The sequence below is a fragment of the Anguilla rostrata genome, chromosome 9 (assembly GCF_018555375.3).
Source record: "Anguilla rostrata isolate EN2019 chromosome 9, ASM1855537v3, whole genome shotgun sequence".
NCBI classification, from domain to species: Eukaryota; Metazoa; Chordata; class Actinopteri; order Anguilliformes; family Anguillidae; genus Anguilla; species Anguilla rostrata.
In genome coordinates, this window is record NC_057941.1 from 16442861 (window position 1) to 16460692 (window position 17832).

At 41.8% G+C, this 17832-nt stretch overlaps 1 protein-coding gene and 2 non-coding genes across 6 annotated transcripts; all 3 read left to right on the forward strand.

Annotated features, from left to right (window-relative positions):
- The first annotated feature begins 7393 nt into the window (after positions 1–7393).
- On the forward strand, positions 7394–17155 carry LOC135263051 (P2R1A-PPP2R2A-interacting phosphatase regulator 1-like). 4 transcript variants are annotated; one of them, XM_064350626.1, is made up of 10 exons: positions 7394–8659; positions 9210–9288; positions 10032–10085; positions 10621–10664; positions 11766–11925; positions 12453–12554; positions 12924–13009; positions 13410–13477; positions 13759–13867; positions 14802–17155. In XM_064350626.1, exons 1-10 carry the CDS (start codon positions 8556–8558, stop codon positions 14935–14937), a joined length of 942 nt encoding a protein of 313 aa, XP_064206696.1. In that variant the 5' UTR covers positions 7394–8555; the 3' UTR covers positions 14938–17155. The 4 variants fall into 4 exon arrangements, with proteins under 4 accessions (XP_064206696.1, XP_064206697.1, XP_064206698.1 ...); XM_064350627.1 differs by having other exon boundaries at positions 13413–13477; XM_064350628.1 differs by having other exon boundaries at positions 11871–11925.
- Positions 8850–8998, forward strand: LOC135264367 (small nucleolar RNA U109). The gene has a single exon (XR_010332687.1). It is a non-coding gene; the product is annotated as a small nucleolar RNA U109 (small nucleolar RNA).
- On the forward strand, positions 12203–12353 carry LOC135264366 (small nucleolar RNA U109). Its single transcript, XR_010332686.1, has one exon. It is a non-coding gene; the product is annotated as a small nucleolar RNA U109 (small nucleolar RNA).
- Positions 17156–17832: the final 677 nt, after the last annotated feature.

Sequence of the window (17832 nt, forward strand, 5' to 3'; positions counted from 1 at the left end):
ATTCCTCCAGATTGCACATCATTATTGTAGATTAATCAGGCTAGACCTTCACTTTCAAAGACTTGCACTACATAATATTATACAAATATCATACAAGACAGATGCTGGTGCAAAAAAAATACTACCCCCTCACAGGCCTGTGCTTCACTCACTTGCCTGCATTGCCTTCTCACAGAAAGCAGTGCTTTCCCCACACATCTGCAGTATACTGTATCTATACCTACATATAAGCTTGTTTGTGTGTTGTTCTACTGTGAGACATTATGTTGGTTTTTTTTATCAATTTATTGAGTCTCTGCTACTACTTTCCTTCTACTCACATATCTAATCACTTCAGTGGCTAAACTTTTACTGTACTGCTTAATCCCATCAGACTGTTGTGTTTTTCTAAATAAATGAGCACAATCTCTCCTACAATGATACTGACATCAGCTTGTTGGCATATAATTGGATCCTGAAAGTTGCATGTGAAACAAAACGGTTGTGGAGAGTGTGGATTGATGCCAGTCATATACATATAAGTTTTACGGCACAGTATTTCAATGTTTGTTCAGTTTCCAATGTTCAGGAAAAGCACAACTTACGCTGATTACTTTAACTTACCTGGTGCTGGGCCAACCTACTTGAATGTGTGGAGTTGGTCCACCTGCTTATGACTTGAGCATGTTTGTGGAAACCCTGAGCTCATTTCAGATAGAGCTGATCCATTGCTGAGGCATGTGGAAATGGGCCTCTCTGCATTATTCATCCTGACTAGTGTTGCACTGCCACAAGCCGCACTCCTGGACCTACCCTTTATTCATCTGTTCATGTACCGGATCAAATTTTTCTCTTGAAGTTTTAGGAGCATGCTACAAGCTCTAAGTAAAACATAAACTGATGATGATGTATTAAACAGTTAAGCTTGACGAGCAATAATATTACTGAACAGTGCTCATAAAGAAAGAAAAGTCATGAGTGTGCACTCAAGTATGTACTGCCTCTTTATGCTGATCATGCACCAATCTGGTTCAAATAAGTGAACGAAGCCAGAAACTGATGGCAAGTGTAGTAAGCAAGTGTCATCTTACAAATACTTAAGAATCTGGCTGGATGAAATGCTTACTTTTAAAACACACATTATCATCAATCTCATGAAAAAACTGAAGATCAAATTAGGTTTTTCTGAGAATCAGAGAATGTATTATGTGTAATATTCTGTGTGTGTGGTTTTGGATTGTATTTTATGTAATAATATCTGCTTGTTGCTTCTCTTGGTCAGGGCTCCCTTGTAAAAGTGATAGACATCTCAGTGGGACTCACTCGATTAAATAAAGGAAAAATAAAAAAATAAATATAAACAGAAACACAAGGTAAAACGTATTAAATATCGATTTTTATACATGTATATATGCTGTAAATGGATAAAAATATATGTTCAGTTCAATTCTGAGTTACCTTTGAAACTGTAAACTGAAAAAATCATAATTGTATTGAACATCTATAATGAAAAAAATATATAATGTTAAAATTGTATCAGGATCAGTAAAAATAGTATTCAGTTTGCATTTCAAGTATGACCATTTCAAATCATATCTGCTGGCCAGGTCTTTTTTTAGTCTCTTTTAGTCTAACTGTTTGAAAAGGTTTCAAACAGAAGGAAAGACTGTTTGTCTCAAGATATGACAGATGAATGAGAGATCCATCAAGAACCGCTTTGATGCTATATTAGAGGTAGTAAATAGTGGCAGTCAGGAAATAAGGTGACAGTTCACCCTGTATTCTATGCACAGCTGCTTAATTCTTTGACCTTTTCCCTCTATGTATACTCCCATAATGCAATGCTTCAAGCAGATCCTGCACTTATCACAGTACTTCCAAAATATATACCAAGCAGTGTGCCTTTGTCATCACGTGTCACGTGAGCAGGGAGAATCCAGTAGAAACAGCAGTGTGCTGACCCAGTGACAGCATTCTTTGATTCTGCTCAGGGGCAGAAAAAGTAGCCACATTACAAGCTTGTGTTTGATATAAGGCCTCAGGAAAGCTCTGAATAATTGATGTCCCTCCACCTGTTGTCCTGTTGTTTGCCTGTCTGTGTGTTGGTAGTGAAATCTGAACAAAACAGAGCTATATATCATGGATATCCCAGAGTTAAAAGTCAAGGTACTGGATCTAGATAAAAACAAATTATTTGATAAATTACTGGGAGGATTTTACATTTGAATTCAAAAGGTACAAATAATTGCAAAGCATAAACAAATGCAGGGTTTGAATACTACCCTACTACCCTGATATGCCTATGGTTATAATGGGTAACAAAGGGACTTATGCCAAAGGGACAAAGGGACTTTTATCTTTAAGATCAGCTTTGGCAAAAAAAAAAAAACAGTTCCCATATAAATATATTTTTTAAAAACATGGTTTAAGGTTTTATGCTAGCAGACATAAGATGTAAATGCCATTGTTGGGTGAGCAATCATCATCTTGGCTTACCCCTCTGTAGAATACAGCAAATAGAATTTATTAATTTGTCATACTAACCACCTTGCCTTTCAGACTTATGTTAATAATTAGTTTTTGTTTACAATGCCCCCTTCCTGATTTCCTCCATTATTGCATATTTGTCACTCTGAATGGGTTCTGATCTTTAGACAAAATGTAATATTTGACAAAGGGAACCTGAATAAACACAAAACACATTTTTACAATTATTACTTCAATTATTTCATTAATAAAATAAGGTACCAACACCCAGACCACCCTTGTGAAACAGTAATTGCCCACTTTTTTATTCAATTAGCCAATTAACCAAAATTAATTAATAATTTTATTCAGCTGGTTAAACAAAACCAGGTTTGATTGCAGCCAGCCATGCTGAATCTAAACCTTACTCATATTGAAACTTACAGTCCCATCAAAGTGAAGTAGTCACTACAAACTTTCTACAATTTCAGTTTCAAATTTATTGAAATATATCAGTCGGGAAAAGGTTACAAAGCCATTTCTAAGGCTCTGGGAGTCCACTGAACCACAGTGACCCATTATCTCTAAATGGATCTCTAGCCTTAACTATGGTCAGTGTTCATGACTCCACAATAATGAAGAGACTGGGCAAAAATTGGATTCATGGGAGAGTGGCAAGGCGGAAGCGTCTGCTAACCATGAGAAACATGAATGATCATCTTACATTTGCAAAAAAAAGCACCTGGATGATCCTGAAGCCTTTTGGGACTATGTTCAAAGGTGTAACCTTTTGAATGGCACAGGTCCCATTATTTCCAGCATAAAACAAATGCAGGATTTCACAAAAAGAACATCATAACAACAGTCAAACAAAGTGGGAGTGTGATTGTGTGGGGGTGCTTTGCTGCCTCAGGACCTGACCAACTTGTCATTATTGAAGGAACCATGCCCTATACCAGAAAATTCTAAACGATAATGTCCGGTCATCTGTCCATAAGCTGAAGCTGAAGTGTATTTGGGTTATGCAGCAAGACAAGATCCAAGATCCAAAACACAAAAGCAAGGCCACATCTGAACTGCTGAAAAGAAACAAAATTTAAGTTTTGGAATAGCCTAGCCAAAGTCCTTTTTTTCAGTAAAGCCCCATGTCTGCGTGGTTTCATTATAACTTGCACCTACAAGTGTATTGCAGAGTGAGTGTGCCATAAAAAAGTGTGTGCAATGCATCCAAGTAACGGAATGTCCTCATAAATTAAACAGAGGGATTCCAGATTTCCATTATGAGTATTTGCGAGGGGAAGCCCACAGCTCTGCAGTCTCTCTCTCCTGTTATTTGCCCAGTATCACAGTCACCTGACCTGGATACTTTCCCAGTCGACTCACTGCACCACTCGTGTCTCTCATTAGAGACAGAGACAGAGAAAGGAGACACTGTCCACTGACAGACAGGGGCCTTGCACATTGCTGGATGGCATGTGATGCAGACACATTAGCAGTACAGGGGGAGCGGCAGTATAGCATTGAGGGGGAGCAGGGAATGGGCCTTATAAAATGAATGAGGAATCAATACCAGCAATGCAGAAGTATGGGATATACAAGACAGTGTTTTAAACTGTTTTCAGAACCATCTGTGTTCTCAAATGAAAACAGGCTCAGAAATGACTTAGTAACACGAGCAGTTACCAGCCAGGTGCAACTCCATAATGATTTCCATAATAATTTCTTCAGCGCTACTTTTAGTATTAGTTGTAATGACATTCTCACTTGGCATATAATTTGCCTTTGTGGAAGAACATTACCAATGATTATGACTAGTCCTCCAATAAAGGCTCTATTGTCATCTAAATTAAAGTGTTCATTACTTCATAATAAAGAAGGTTCAGTCCAAAATGTCAGTCTTATTCTATTTGAATTCAGAACTGTGATATGACATTCAAATTTTCCATATTCCATTGTCCTGTTTGTGGGATTGCAATACATATTTCCAGCACAACGCTCCAACCAATGGAAATTACAAATATTAAATAAGGAAAAACATTCAGACAGCATTACCAGCAAACTGGCAAATAAAATTCTCCAGCCCGATAATGATCTTTATTCTGGGTCTTTTGTGCTGCTTGTCAGTCTACGCACACACACACATACACACGCATGCATACATACAGAACTTACACAGTCACTTGGCCCCACCACACACAAATACACAGACAGGCACACATGTACACGCACGCACGCACGCACGCACATATATATAATGAGCAAAGACATTTTTTTCTTGATTTGGCTTTGTGGTGCAGTGGGTAGCACGGTCATCTCACAACAAGAAGGCCGGGGGTTCGAATCTCGGTTTGGGGCCTTTCTGTGTGGAGTTTGAATGTTCTCCCTGTGTGGGTTTCCTCCGGGTACTCTGGTCTCCTCCCGCAGTCCAAAGACTGAAAAGTCAGCAAAGAATGCAGGTAGGCTAATTGGAGACTCTAAATTGCCCATAGAGTTGGATGTGCAAGTGAATGGTGTATGTGCTCTGTGATAGATTGGCGGCCTGTCCAGGGTGCATTCCTGCCTCTCATCCAATGCATGCTGGGATAGGCTCCAGCACCCCCCCGTGACCCTGCTCAGGATAAGCGGGTATAGATGATGGATGGATGGAATAAAATCATTCACAAGTGCAGAATCACAGCTAGAAGTAGGCCCTCCATTTCAGCGCACCATTATGTTTGGGACAAATTTCACAGGTGTTTCTAATTAGTTGGTGTGTTCAATTGCTTCCTTAGTAAACTCTGATCGATTTATTCATATTTTTCAGCTTCATGATGGTCTGGTCTACTGACATTGACACTTCTTTGGTCCAAATGAAAATGCCACACCTGGAATCAACTCTAGACCTTTTTTTTAAGCTTTCTTGTGCATGAACTAGTAATACAACAGCACACAGCTGGCCAAAAAACATCTGAACAGCAAATTGTCCAATTACTTATGGTCCCCTAAAATGGGGAACTATGTATAAAAAGGGCTGTAATACCGACATAGTTTAACCTTCAAATGAAAGCTGACAGTCAGTATTTTAACCTCATATTCATTGTTTCATTTCAAAACCAGTGTGGGAGATTACAGAGCCAAAAAAAACAACTAAATTGTGTCACTGTCCAAACACTTACAGACTGCACTGTAGCAGTTCGGAGTTTCTCAGAAAAAGATATAGCTCAGCTCTGGCTCTTAAAATGGGGAGGCCTGGAAAGTTATGCTAGGGTATTTAAATGAACCTAATCTTTCACAAGAGAACAATTTAAATAAATTTCACAGTGCCATGGCCTAGCTTAAGAATTGGGAATCCAAATGTGACCCAGAACCAGCTTTGTGGACAACTAAATTGTGCAATGGTAAATCATGAGCAACAACCATAAAATTAAACAATAGCCTACCTAGATATATTGACACTGTGATTTAAATAAAAGGCTTGGATTTAAAAAAATACAGTGGTGGAAATATTTTATCCTTAAAGTTATTCTTAAATTCATTCGTGTATGGAAGCAAAACAAGCATGCATGTGTTAACAAGAATAATATGTAACCATATACCATTTAAGGCATGTCTTTAATAATCTCAGCTGTGAGAGGCTATGCTTATTTTGTACTGGACCACAATTGGCCCACAGGCCACCCGTTTCCATATAGCTCACCCTTTGGTACTGTAGATGTGTATTTTTGATGTCCAGCCTGCCATTAAATTTGACATGTGGAGGGAGGCGCATTTCCACACAACATGCCACACAGTGGGTTTTTTTTCACTGACTGAGCACTAGTAACCTATAGTATTTGGTATTAAGCTAGACTGCAGTTATTTAGTGGAAACTTCAGGTCTTGGCTGACTTACCTTCACCCTACCCTGGCAGGACAAAGCCAATTGCGGCCCACCACTACAAATTCTTATTTATACTCAGACAATAACCTTTATTAGATTTGGACGAGCAATGCCTAGTCTATAATGGAAATGGTAAGCACCTTCACCGACTGAGCCACTTGGAAGCCTCTGATATACCTATGATGATATAATGTTTTTGCTCTGATATGCAGAATATACATTCTCTACTGTAGCCTACAAATTGTTCTCCATTTGTGAGGTGTATGTTAAAAAGCCACTTAAAAACAGCAGAATACGTTAGCCAGAAACAGGCAAAGTGAGCAAGGTGAGAAGCTGGACAGTAAGAAGAGTAAGGGGATTTTTTTGTTAATTTTCTAAAATATTTGGGGTTAATATCTACTGAGAACTTAGCAACATGAAGGTGCAATACACATCTTCGACTTTAAAAATCTAGAAGAAATGGCAGTGATCTAGAGACACTGACCATAATTTAAATGCATTTATGAAACAGGCGAAACTTTTGTAATCACATAGTGCCCTCTTCTGGTAAAAAAAATACATCACCATCTTTTAACTCTTCCTCACACAGGTTTAGTAAGAGCCAACGTGAATTAATGCAATTTTGATGTGAGTCATTGATAAAAATGATTTTAGCATACATTACAAATATATTGGTCGCCAGATTTCCAGTTAACTAACTGGTACGCACGTTTTTGTCTGCAAGCCAATCAAGTGCCTAATTTAGTAGTTAGTGAAAACGAAAGGCTGTGTCAGCGATTTAACATAATATACAAGTTCACAGGAAAGGTTGCAACTCGTATATTCGTTTTACATACATTAGTTTCCAGTGTTTAGACAAAAAACTTGCATTAAACAAAAAGTCATAGTGTGAGAGATAGCCTACATTGTTAAGTTTGGCAGTTTAATAATATCAACTGCAGGCGAGGAATTGTAACCGGAACATTTAGGCTACTTCAGGAAATGGGATACAGTCTCGGTTCCCATTGGCTACTCATCTGCCTATCAAATCGGCTTGCCGGCGAGTGGGGGCGTATTTATTGGGCTATGATGTGATCAATCGTTAGGCAGGCAAAGAAGGGGCGGGAGTTTGGTTGAGACGGACTTGTGCGGCAACAAGAGGCAGTGGTAAACAGACTCCTGGAATGGGAGCTCTAAAAAAATAATTCATTTTATTTAATTTAAATTGTGCTTTAAATCAGAAGTTTGATAGGAGGCAGATGAAACTTTCGAATGAGTAGGTTCATAATATTTTGGATGAATAATCTAAATCTCACTAAATCGATTTTTATATAGCTAATCTGCTAGCTGCAGGATCTAGCCAGCTAGCTAGCTAGTTACTTTAGCTAGCTAGCTGGCAAAATGGCTTAAATCTTGCTTGTGTGCTAGCTAGCATATGTAGCTGGCTAGCTGTAACCGTTTATGTAGCCATACCAACCTAGTGTGCTGGTTATGTTTTTTCTTCTTTGCATAAATGAATCAAGTGCAGTGTTTTGAATGCTATACTTAAGGCCTTAACGTGGAAAACTGCTAAGCATTTACGTTAACGTTGGCTAGCTGGCTTGCGACCTGGCTGTATAATTTGATTATTAAGAGAGGGAGCGGAAAACTGGAAAAACTTTGCGCTGGCGTCTAGTGCTTTTCCTCAGAGTTCAAGAATTAAATTGGCTATTGACTAGCTAACGTTGGCTACTTTCGATGGGGGTGCGTGGGCCATCCCCCTTCAGGAGAAGTGTCGAGTATTGTTTGAGAATACCGTACAGTAAAGCCCGGTCGGGTTAGCTTGACAAAAATAGATAGTTAACGTTAGCGAGCAAGTAGTCTCGTGGTAATAGTTAATGCTATATTACTAATGTTAGGCTTTGTTTTGTTCAGTTAAACGCTAACGTTACTGGGCAGCTATTATATTTATCTTAAGTAGGCATTGTTGATTTCTATCGTTAAAAAACAACGTGCGAACATGCACGTTTTTCTTTAGTACGCAATTATCAGCTTACTCGTTAACAAATGATGCCTGATATTTAACCGAGAAGTAGCGCTAGCCAACAAGAGATTTGAAAGTAGGTATTGGTTTTCATCAGTTACGGCTATAGCTACATACCCTTTGCTAATTGGCTAAAACTAATAGCGAACTATTTAGCAAGTCTAAGACGCAGCGCAGTGCTAGCGGCTGATTGGGGGAGTTGCACATGTGAGGACGGCGACATCAGTAATTGCTGAACACCACCGGAGTCATGGCCCAGGAAAAGATGGAACTGGACCTTGACATATCTTCACTGACCCAAGGCGATGGCCAGTTAAGACGATCAAACAGCGCTCCGATGATAAACGGTTTGAGGTAACTTAAGGGGTTGTCTTGGTATTCTTTCGAAATGATTGACTTTTGTGTGACACCTGTAGACGTACCCGGGGCTCTGTTTTTGTTGTGGAAAGAGACAGTCCGAGCCAATTGCTTCAATTTATTTAACTTTGGAACTTTTGAATCGTCACTATTAATGGTTAATGGTTGCTGTTGGTGTTGGTCATCCTTGCATGTACTGGTCCTCGGACAGTAATTCAATCTCTCTCTGACGTGGGGAGTTTTGAACGGTGTTAAACATGCTATAGTAACCGGAGTTTTCAGGGCCACCAGTCTCTAAAGTACAGGCTGATTTGGTAGTATAAAACTCCAACATATAGCTAGTAGGTCTTTGGCTATAGTGGAATTTTTGCGCAGTAAAGATCGTGTTCTTGTGTTTTTTGCAACTGCGAATACTTATCTGAATTGTTAAGCCAAAGGCATCGACAAAACTGAGAACTGTGGGTCTGGAGTGTGCCGTTAGTCCTTAATCTGCTGTCCTGTTAAACTTTTAAATCCGCTAATCAATGATGCTCTCTGTTCTGTCCAGTGATAACTCTCCGGTATTCCAGCGGGATGTTCTTCGGAGCCGCAGAAACAGCACCACCGTTGTGAACCGCTCCACCCTGGTATGAAACCAACTTACTTTATTTTAGTTTTACCGGTTCCTTTGTGTATTAGAGTACAGTCCCTCCCTGATATTCCACTGACTGAATTAAATGGCTTACTTGCTGTTCTTTTGTTATGAGGTGCTGCACCAGCGATTCAGTGGTACCTAGAGATCTACCATTCCGTAGATTTTTATTTCAACCTTAGTTTGGTGCACCAGACTCAACTAATTAGCAGCTCAAGGAGATCTTCAGCTGTTGAATGAGTTGTACTTTGCTGGGTTTGCAGTGAAAGCCTACAGGGTGGTAAATCTCCAGGAACAGGGTTGGGAACCACTGTACTACAGTTTGCCAGAAGCTTAGTTTTGGTATTCTGACAGTTTTGTTTTTGGTGAGTGAAGTCCTGTAATGCTGAACGCGTGGTGACAGTGAAGAAGTGACGTGAAGAATGTGACATTCAGATTATATTGAATCCTCACTGCATAAAGTCCTGCGAGACAATAGATCTGGCTTGAAAATAAGCCTAATGATATCAAAAATGTATGGTAAAGGTCCCCTTTGGATTTTATCCATTTTTATGTATCACTGCAGGTCTCCCACATTTTTGTCGCTCAAAATTTAGTAAAGCGGTTTTGTGACTTGGCCGCAGTAGTCATCCACATCTTCCTTTTTTCCATGAGTTCAACAGTGCTGTTTCGTGTAATTCTGAACTTCTCTCTCTCTGCTTGTCTGTTTTTTTTTTTTTCCCTCTTCTCCCTTGAAAGATGGTCCCCTCTTCTCCCATCCGAGCCAGCACCAGACTTCACCAGATCAAGCAGGTGAGCTGGCTGACGCTTGTACACACAGACATTTCACAGCTGTCCTGCATGGATCACCAGGGAGATGCATGCCTGCAATACTGTTACTGTTTCTTTGTACTTTTGATTAGTTCACCATGCACTTGTACAGTATGAGGTTCTATGCTACAAATAACCTAAATCACCTCTGTGAGTCATGAAACTACCCTAAACTGACAAATGTGGTTAATAATGAGTGTAGCCGGAATAAAATTCCATCAAGGTCACCATGATGGCGTTTTCTCAGAAATGGTTGGTGAAACCAGTTTGAGTCAGCACAACCCCCCCCTCCCCCCACATGCATTAAAAAAATGTATAAAGGTTGCATTAAGGAGCACCAGTCAGCCTCACCACCCTCTGCAAAGCTGGTGTCTGGGCAGAGTTCAGCGAATAAGGCTGAGAGTTTCGCTTCGGAGAGCCAATAGGAGCGTTATGTACTTGAATGCTACGGGGAGTGAGCAAGCTGCTTGGAATGCGCCTCGGTGTAACGGCAGCGCCTTGCTGTGTTGTGGTACAGGAGGAGGGCGTGGACGTGATGAACAGAGAGACGGCCCACGAGCGGTGAGTGACACGGCCTCCACGGGCGTCGCAATCTCAGGAATGGCAAGCGCGGACCGGGTGGTGCCCTGCCCGGCTAATATAGTTTGTTAAAACACAGGGCAAGTCTTTACTGCAGATTATTTTTTCGGCCTTATGGGTGAAGGAAGGCTTGCTTGCAGTGTTTTGTTTTTATTGGGACACTGTTCTGGGAGGTATTTCACAAAGCAGGAATACTGAGATTGCTGCACAACTGTGCTCAGTAAAACCTCAGTTCATGTTTCCAGATTTGGGAGGGTTCTGGGTTTTACTCAATGCAGTTATCCAGCTAACTCGGTAATCCTGCTTTGTGAAACAGGACTCTGTTTACTCTGGAAATTTGTGCACTGTCCTGGCGTGACCGTCAGTGGAAGCCACCTAAACTCTGTTTGCGTTTAGTTTTTATCAGGTCTCGGTCATCTGTTCTTATCTTTGACTGCTCAAGCCAAGTGTTTATTATTTGAAATCTAAACAGTTTGGTGAGTTCGTCAAACACCAGTATTAATTAAAAGTGTTTGCTTTGGAAAAACTAAGCCAAAGTTAAAGACAAATGTCAATGGCTGCACTTATTGACCAGGCCCATTTCTTTCTAGCATACAGTTCATGAAATGTCAAAGAACTAGAACTAGAGTTCTCTGATATATGTCCTTCAAAAACAAAGCCTGAAGTTATTTCGAATGAGCTCTTTGTTATGTATTAGACTAAATCCTTGTGGATTTCCCATAACTCACATAGGCTGCATAACTTGAGCACAAACACAGCAACGTACCCATTCCACACGGCTGTATAAAATTCTTTCAGATCAAAACCTGAGATGCAAAGGGCTCATTGTAAATGCATTCAGGCTTAGCGCCTGTCAGTCACAGATCCGAGCAGTGTTTCTTCGTTGTTTGAGTTGTGTATTATTAGGAGTGGTTTCACAGGTGTTCATCCCAACAGCAGCAAAGACTTTTTTTCTTTTCTTTTGTTTCCCCCACCAGTCAGCACTCTTATTTCCTTCCGTCAAGTGCTTTTGATAGTTAATGGAAGGTGGGTTGGACCTGAGCAGGCAAATAATGAGGTGTGCTCAATCTATTGTTTGTGCAGTACTGACCTTCTGGTGAGGCTTTGCTGGAAGTGTAAAGTGAAGCTAGTCATTGCCGAGCCGGTTTCACCCAACCCCACTCCCTCCCCCGCTTCTCCTTCTCTCAGGGAAGTGCAGGCAGCCATGCAAATGAGCCAGACGTGGGAGGAAAGTCTCAGTTTGGTAAGAAGAGATCTGCTTTGTCAATGGAAGAGATTAATAAAAGTACATGGAAAACGGCTGGCATGAAAATCTGGGATTTGTATTCCAACGTATCATGGATGGACGTATCATGCTTCGGCTATGTGTTATATTGACTTGTAATATTTCATGGGTTCCTTGGTACACTCAGCTCTTGAATTCTCTTTGTAAATGTTTCAGAAAATTCCAGAGTGAGTAAACGTGCCTTGATGAAGTGCAGTCTTCATACATGATGTAGATGCAGTAGTTCCTTCTGTCTTCGCATGTTGCGGCCCTTGGGCCGAAATTCCATCTCTCTCTCTGCTGTGGGGAGTGTGGAAGTGTTCTTAACATGCTATAGTAACCGGAGTTATCAGGGCCACCAGTCTCTAAAGTACAGGCTGAGTCGGTAGTATAAAACTCCAACACCGTTCCTAACGGCAAATGTGTAGAAATTGGAATCTCAAGCGCGTCGGTGAACGCACATCGTTCCTCCATGACCGCCCGCTCTAACCGCCTCCTCTCCTCAGAGCGACAACGACTTCGACAAATCATCGTCATCGTCCCCGAAACGGATCGACTTTGTGCCCGTGTCCCCGGCACCGTCCCCCACGCGGGGCATTGGGAAGAAGGTGAGCGCTTTTAGGCATAGTGCTGTCTTGTTTGTCGATGCCCTGCTCCACATTCAGGGTCTGTCCCCTTTCATATAACTGCAATCCATGTCCATACCCTTGAGCAGTTCAGTGATGGCTTCGTTAGCGTAGCCATAATAGATGGCAGTTTCAATGCTGCTGTCGTACCCTGGGCCTGGGCGTGCTATAGTAAAGTATGGTATAGTCAGTGAAGTAAAATGGATGTTTAGATTCAAGGACTGTTTTGGCTTAACCTGAAGTATGCACCATTAATTGGCACCTTATCAAAGTGTGGGCACGTGCTTTCTTGGACATGGTACCTGTAATAACATGTATTCCTTTTCTTCCCCATTCCCCCTCAACTCAAAGCAATGCTTCTCGCCATCTCTGCAAATTCTGGTGAGCAGCAACGGCCTCAATCCCAGCCCCATCCCCAGTCCCACACGCCGCTTCAAGTGAGTAGCTCTGCCGACGTGTCTGTGTCTGTGTGTTTTGTGTCTTCCCTATGCTTGTGCTGCTACTGAGCAGTGTTCTGAAATATCTTATTTTTCAGGAAGCATTATTTGAGTAAAAGATATGTATTGAAATTGTTTGAGGGAGAATGATTGACTTGATTCTCTTCTCCTAAATATGAAAATGCACCAGTTTGAGTCTTGAAGACACTGTTCTCTTCTACTGTTCAATATTCATGAATGCAAAACAAAAGTATGCATGTGTTATGTTGTGGCTTAATGAACCCTTTAAATGCAATGGTAAGCTGTGGTTGTGCCAGGTCGTCTAAAGGAGGTGTCGGTGCTGTGAGTTTTTAGTTTTTCCTCACACGGTCCTCCTCTCTCTCCTGCACGGTAACTCCAGCAGCAGGAGGAGTCAGAGCCCCATCAACTGCATCAGGCCCAGCATACTGGGCCCCATCAAGAGGAAAGGTGAGTCGGGCCGGCCCTCCCTCCGGTCCCCACAGCAGGGGTGTGAGAGCGTACGGCCAGGGAGAGGGGAGATCTGCTGCCCTGCGGAACGTTCCCGAAGTTTGCATTTCGTTTAGGCGCACGGCTGTTGCAGCCGCTAGTGGGTCAGAGCGGGTTAAGGGGTACGTTTAACGGTGGCGCAATTGGCTGAGCGTTGGGGAAGAAGCCGCAGCTGAAGGCATACTGAAACGTGCCGGTCACCGGAGTGTGGCTTAAAGCCCCCGTGTTACTGTGTGAAACAGCCCAGGACGCCGGAGATATGGAGACTGAGAGCCAGCCCAAGAGGCTCTTCCAGGGCACCACCACCATGCTGTCATCAGAGACGTCCCTGCTGCCTGACCTCAGCTCCTGGTGCGTCCCTCTCCTGCTTCTCATTCCCCCCCCACCCCTTTTCTCTTTATTTGCTTTAGTTTTCTGTAATCTGCCAATCGAACAGCATTGAGTTCTAACCAGCCGTGTGTGAAATGGTCATGGGGGAACCAATCCTTGCTGTTGCGTGTTAAATTGGCCTCCTAGTCACATGACTTTCCGTTTAGAATCGTAAAGATAAAATTCTGAGGAAGGACTGCCCGCCAGGGACTGATGTACATTAGTTATCACGTGGCTAGCTTATTCCGCTCCAGCTTTTGTTTACATTCTCCACGTTCTTGAATCGGCAAATGCAGTTTTGCCCAGTGTTTGCAGCTTAAACAGCCAATGACATTTCAGTTCTTGTTTTATACTGGCAGACTAGCCATGTAATGTTTACTTCTCGCAGTAAAGTCAACAGGAATGTTTCTGAATTACGGTCAGTTACTGTCAGTTACTCATGAATTGCACTATTAGTTGCAATATTTGCTTAATGCCATGGTCATCTCAAATCATCAATGTGTTTCTATGGGTCCTTGACAATCTTAAAAAAGAAAAAGAAACTGCTAAAAATGGACAATTTGGGATTGGGAAAGTACTTTTATTTTGCACAGGGTACTTGGAATGTGCTTGATTTTCCTATTTCATTTTTATTAATTACATTTTTATTTATTTTTTTTTAAGCAATTGATGTAAGTCCAAACTCTGGAATTCTGTAACATCAGTGTTACACGATATAGTGTACTGTAAAACCTTAGTTGAGTAAGTGTGGATGAAGCTGTTTTGATTTGCTGAATGTGTCAACATGTAACTCTCTGCTTTTTTTGTAATGTTATTTGAGAACACTACCCTTAGAAAAGAATTCTACAGAGACTACATTTCCCAGATGCCTTGTAGCAGAGTTGTTTCTCACGCGCCCCTCTTTCGTGTCTCTCAGCTTATCGTCGGATCTGCTGGACGGGAGCCTGAGCAGCGTGGGGTCCTCCGCCGGCTCTCCCGCCAAGATGGACGGGGTCTCCTCCTCCCCCAGCACCTCCCCCTTCACCCCGCTGCAGGACCTGTCGCCCAAGTGAGGCGAGGACGAGGCCTCCGCCCCATCTCCCGCTCCCTCCTGGAGCTTTTCTTGTTGTTTTTGGAGAATCTGTGTTTAAAAACAAAACGAAAAAAAAAAACTGATGCGATGCGCTATTTGTGGGAGAATTGCTAGAAACCCCCCCCCCCCGCGCAAAGGGTGTCTGTGCAACTTTGTGCGTGGCTATGTGCGTGTTGTGCGAACGTGTGCGAGCGGGGTCGAGGACGAGCCGCTGTGGCGCACGCTGCTCCTCGCGAGTGCACTTCACTAACCCGCGGGAGAGCGCCGCCGCGGATCAGAGCGGTGGTCGCAGAGGACGTTAGCGCCAGCTGCTATATATAGAACGACTACAAGGTGCTAATGCCCGTCCCCGTCCGGTGAGCAGAGCTTCAGTTTCCCCCCCCAGCAGTTCCACACTCACAGACCAAGCTCTTCTCCTAAAAAAAAAAAACAAAAAAAAAACAGATTAAACAGCATTGAGGGGGGAGCTTTCTCTTGCTCGAACATGCTAAAAGCGATGTATCTCACGTATAGACTACTTTCGTGCAATGCCGAGTCTTGGGTTCAGCGTTTCTCGCTGCTTGATAGAAAGGCCGGGCTGGCAGGCCGGTTTAAAGTCCGTATAACGGAAGGTTGGGTTCAGAGCTTACCGGATGCAGTAGTGCACGCGAGTGTTTGATGCGTTCCATGTAACATATCAGATTGAATTTTTGAACAGGATCCTGCTTTAAGGAATTGATTTTAGGATGGAATGACATGCCTTCACAAGGCATTCCAGCTATTGAGTATACAAAGATGAAAAGTCAGAACTACATTTATGTGAATATAGTTTTTAACTTATTTGATCTTACTTGTATGGTTTGTAAGTATGTATATATGATTGATTATTAGCTCTGAAGTGAATGCAGGCTCAGGGGATTGGCATTTTGTTTATAGAGGTGAATGGAAAATTGCTTGAAATTCGAAGCACCATTCTAAAAGTCTGTCGTGTCTGAATGGGGAATTTCTATGGGAACGTTCATCTCGGAAGTCTGAGGTCCGGGATGTGACTCACAGGCAAGTTTGTGTGCTCTAGTAAGGGCATTTCATCTGATATGTATGTTACTGTGGTAATTTGGTGCTGGGACACTTCCCTGTCCTTTTCAGCTGTAACATCAGTCCTTTAGTGAGGAGGGTTGAAGGGAAAATGGCTGCTTTTCACTTGTGGTCAGTGAGGTTAAACCAAGGCTGGTCACCGATCGTGCTAGCGCACCCACTACTGTTGGACAACAAGCGGCCTTCGAACGTCGCACCCTGTCTGTGATTCAGAACCTCCATTCTAGACATGTATTTTTTTTAGACCGTAGTAAAGAAAGACAAAAGACCGATCTCCTTCATGGAATAACAAGCCAGGAATCCCCGCCTCCCTTCATCAGCATCTCCATGAAGCCACCTGTGAGAACTGACCCCAAACATTCAGGCTGCTAATGCTTTGGTGATGAGACTGAAATGGAGCTTGGTTTGTCCTTTTCAGTGGCTCAGCTTCTTTTTTTTTTCTTTTTTTTCTCCCCCCTTTTTTTTGGGTACCTGCACTGTAAACAATACAATGGACAAGCTGACTGAACAGTAATTTTCAAATGTGGGGGGTAAGAACTTATTTGTGTGATGCTTCTTTCTTGGAAGTCTAAGGGGAATGCTTGTTTTTTTTCTTTCTACATTTTGTGTGGTTGTTGTAAGGAGTTGCTTTAATTCACAATGCAAAATGGGCCTTGTTTCAGGTCAGTCCTGCTGGTTAGATGTAAATCTGAGATTTAAGATGAGACTTTCTCTCTCCACATTTAAGCATTGCTTCTGATTGTTTCACAGTGGGGGAAAATGCTGTTTTCTACTGAATCAACAATGCCTTGTGCCATTCAATGAAATATATACAAGAAAACAACTGTAATTGTGTAAAAAGTCAGTGTTAATTTGGTTATAGCAATTCTTTTTGTTTTTGAAATTGTTTTAAGTCTGTAAAACATTTCCTTAAGTAGACATTGCTAGATTTTTCCCCCTGAACTGAAGGCATGTGGTATATTGAAATGTCAGACAACCTGCAAGCTTTCTTGTGTGTGTTGGAAAGTAAAGAATTCTGTTAAAACCATTTATGATGCAAATGTGTGTTTTTGTTTGCGATGAGCTTTGTTCTGCTTTAGTTTGTCATGTGGATTTTTGTTTGTGTTCATAAACGATAAAAATTGTTTGGATTCCCACTTTGTTCTCCCTTCCCCCTTCTGACACTGAAATGGTGGAGTTGAACTGTTAGTCATTTTTATACTGTCGGTGTCCATGCACTCAAACACAATGTATTCCCTGTGATATGAATACATCTGTCATGTCCTTTTGATGTGGCACCACACTCCCAGATATCCGAACACCTTATCACAGTTTTGTGCATTGGTGTGTTTATGCATAATATGTGATGGGCAAACACTGATTTTATTGTCATTCCAGAGTATATTTGAGTTAGTGGGAGACAGGTTTCATGAGTGAGCTTTCATTTCCTTTCCATGGATGGAATGAGTTGATCATTTCACACCAGTCAACTAACTGCTCAACTCGGCACTTGCCATCAATCACGAAATTAGAAAATGTTTTGATTCTGGCTTTAATGGAGTCTCTTGCGATTGCCCCATTTGTGCTTAAATGATTCTTTGTTCTCCCATCCCTGCCTTAAAACAGTCTTATTCAGAGTGATTTCTCTAAGTGGAACATACAGGTTTAAATTAAGGAATGGTGCTGATGCGAAGTCATCAAGGTCACAACAGATGGTAGTAGTCACTATGTAGTCGAAGTTGGAGGCTGTAGTAGGTGTGAACGAAATGGAGAATGTAGTAGTATTTGGAAGGATATGCATTGGAGGAGTATAATTCTACAT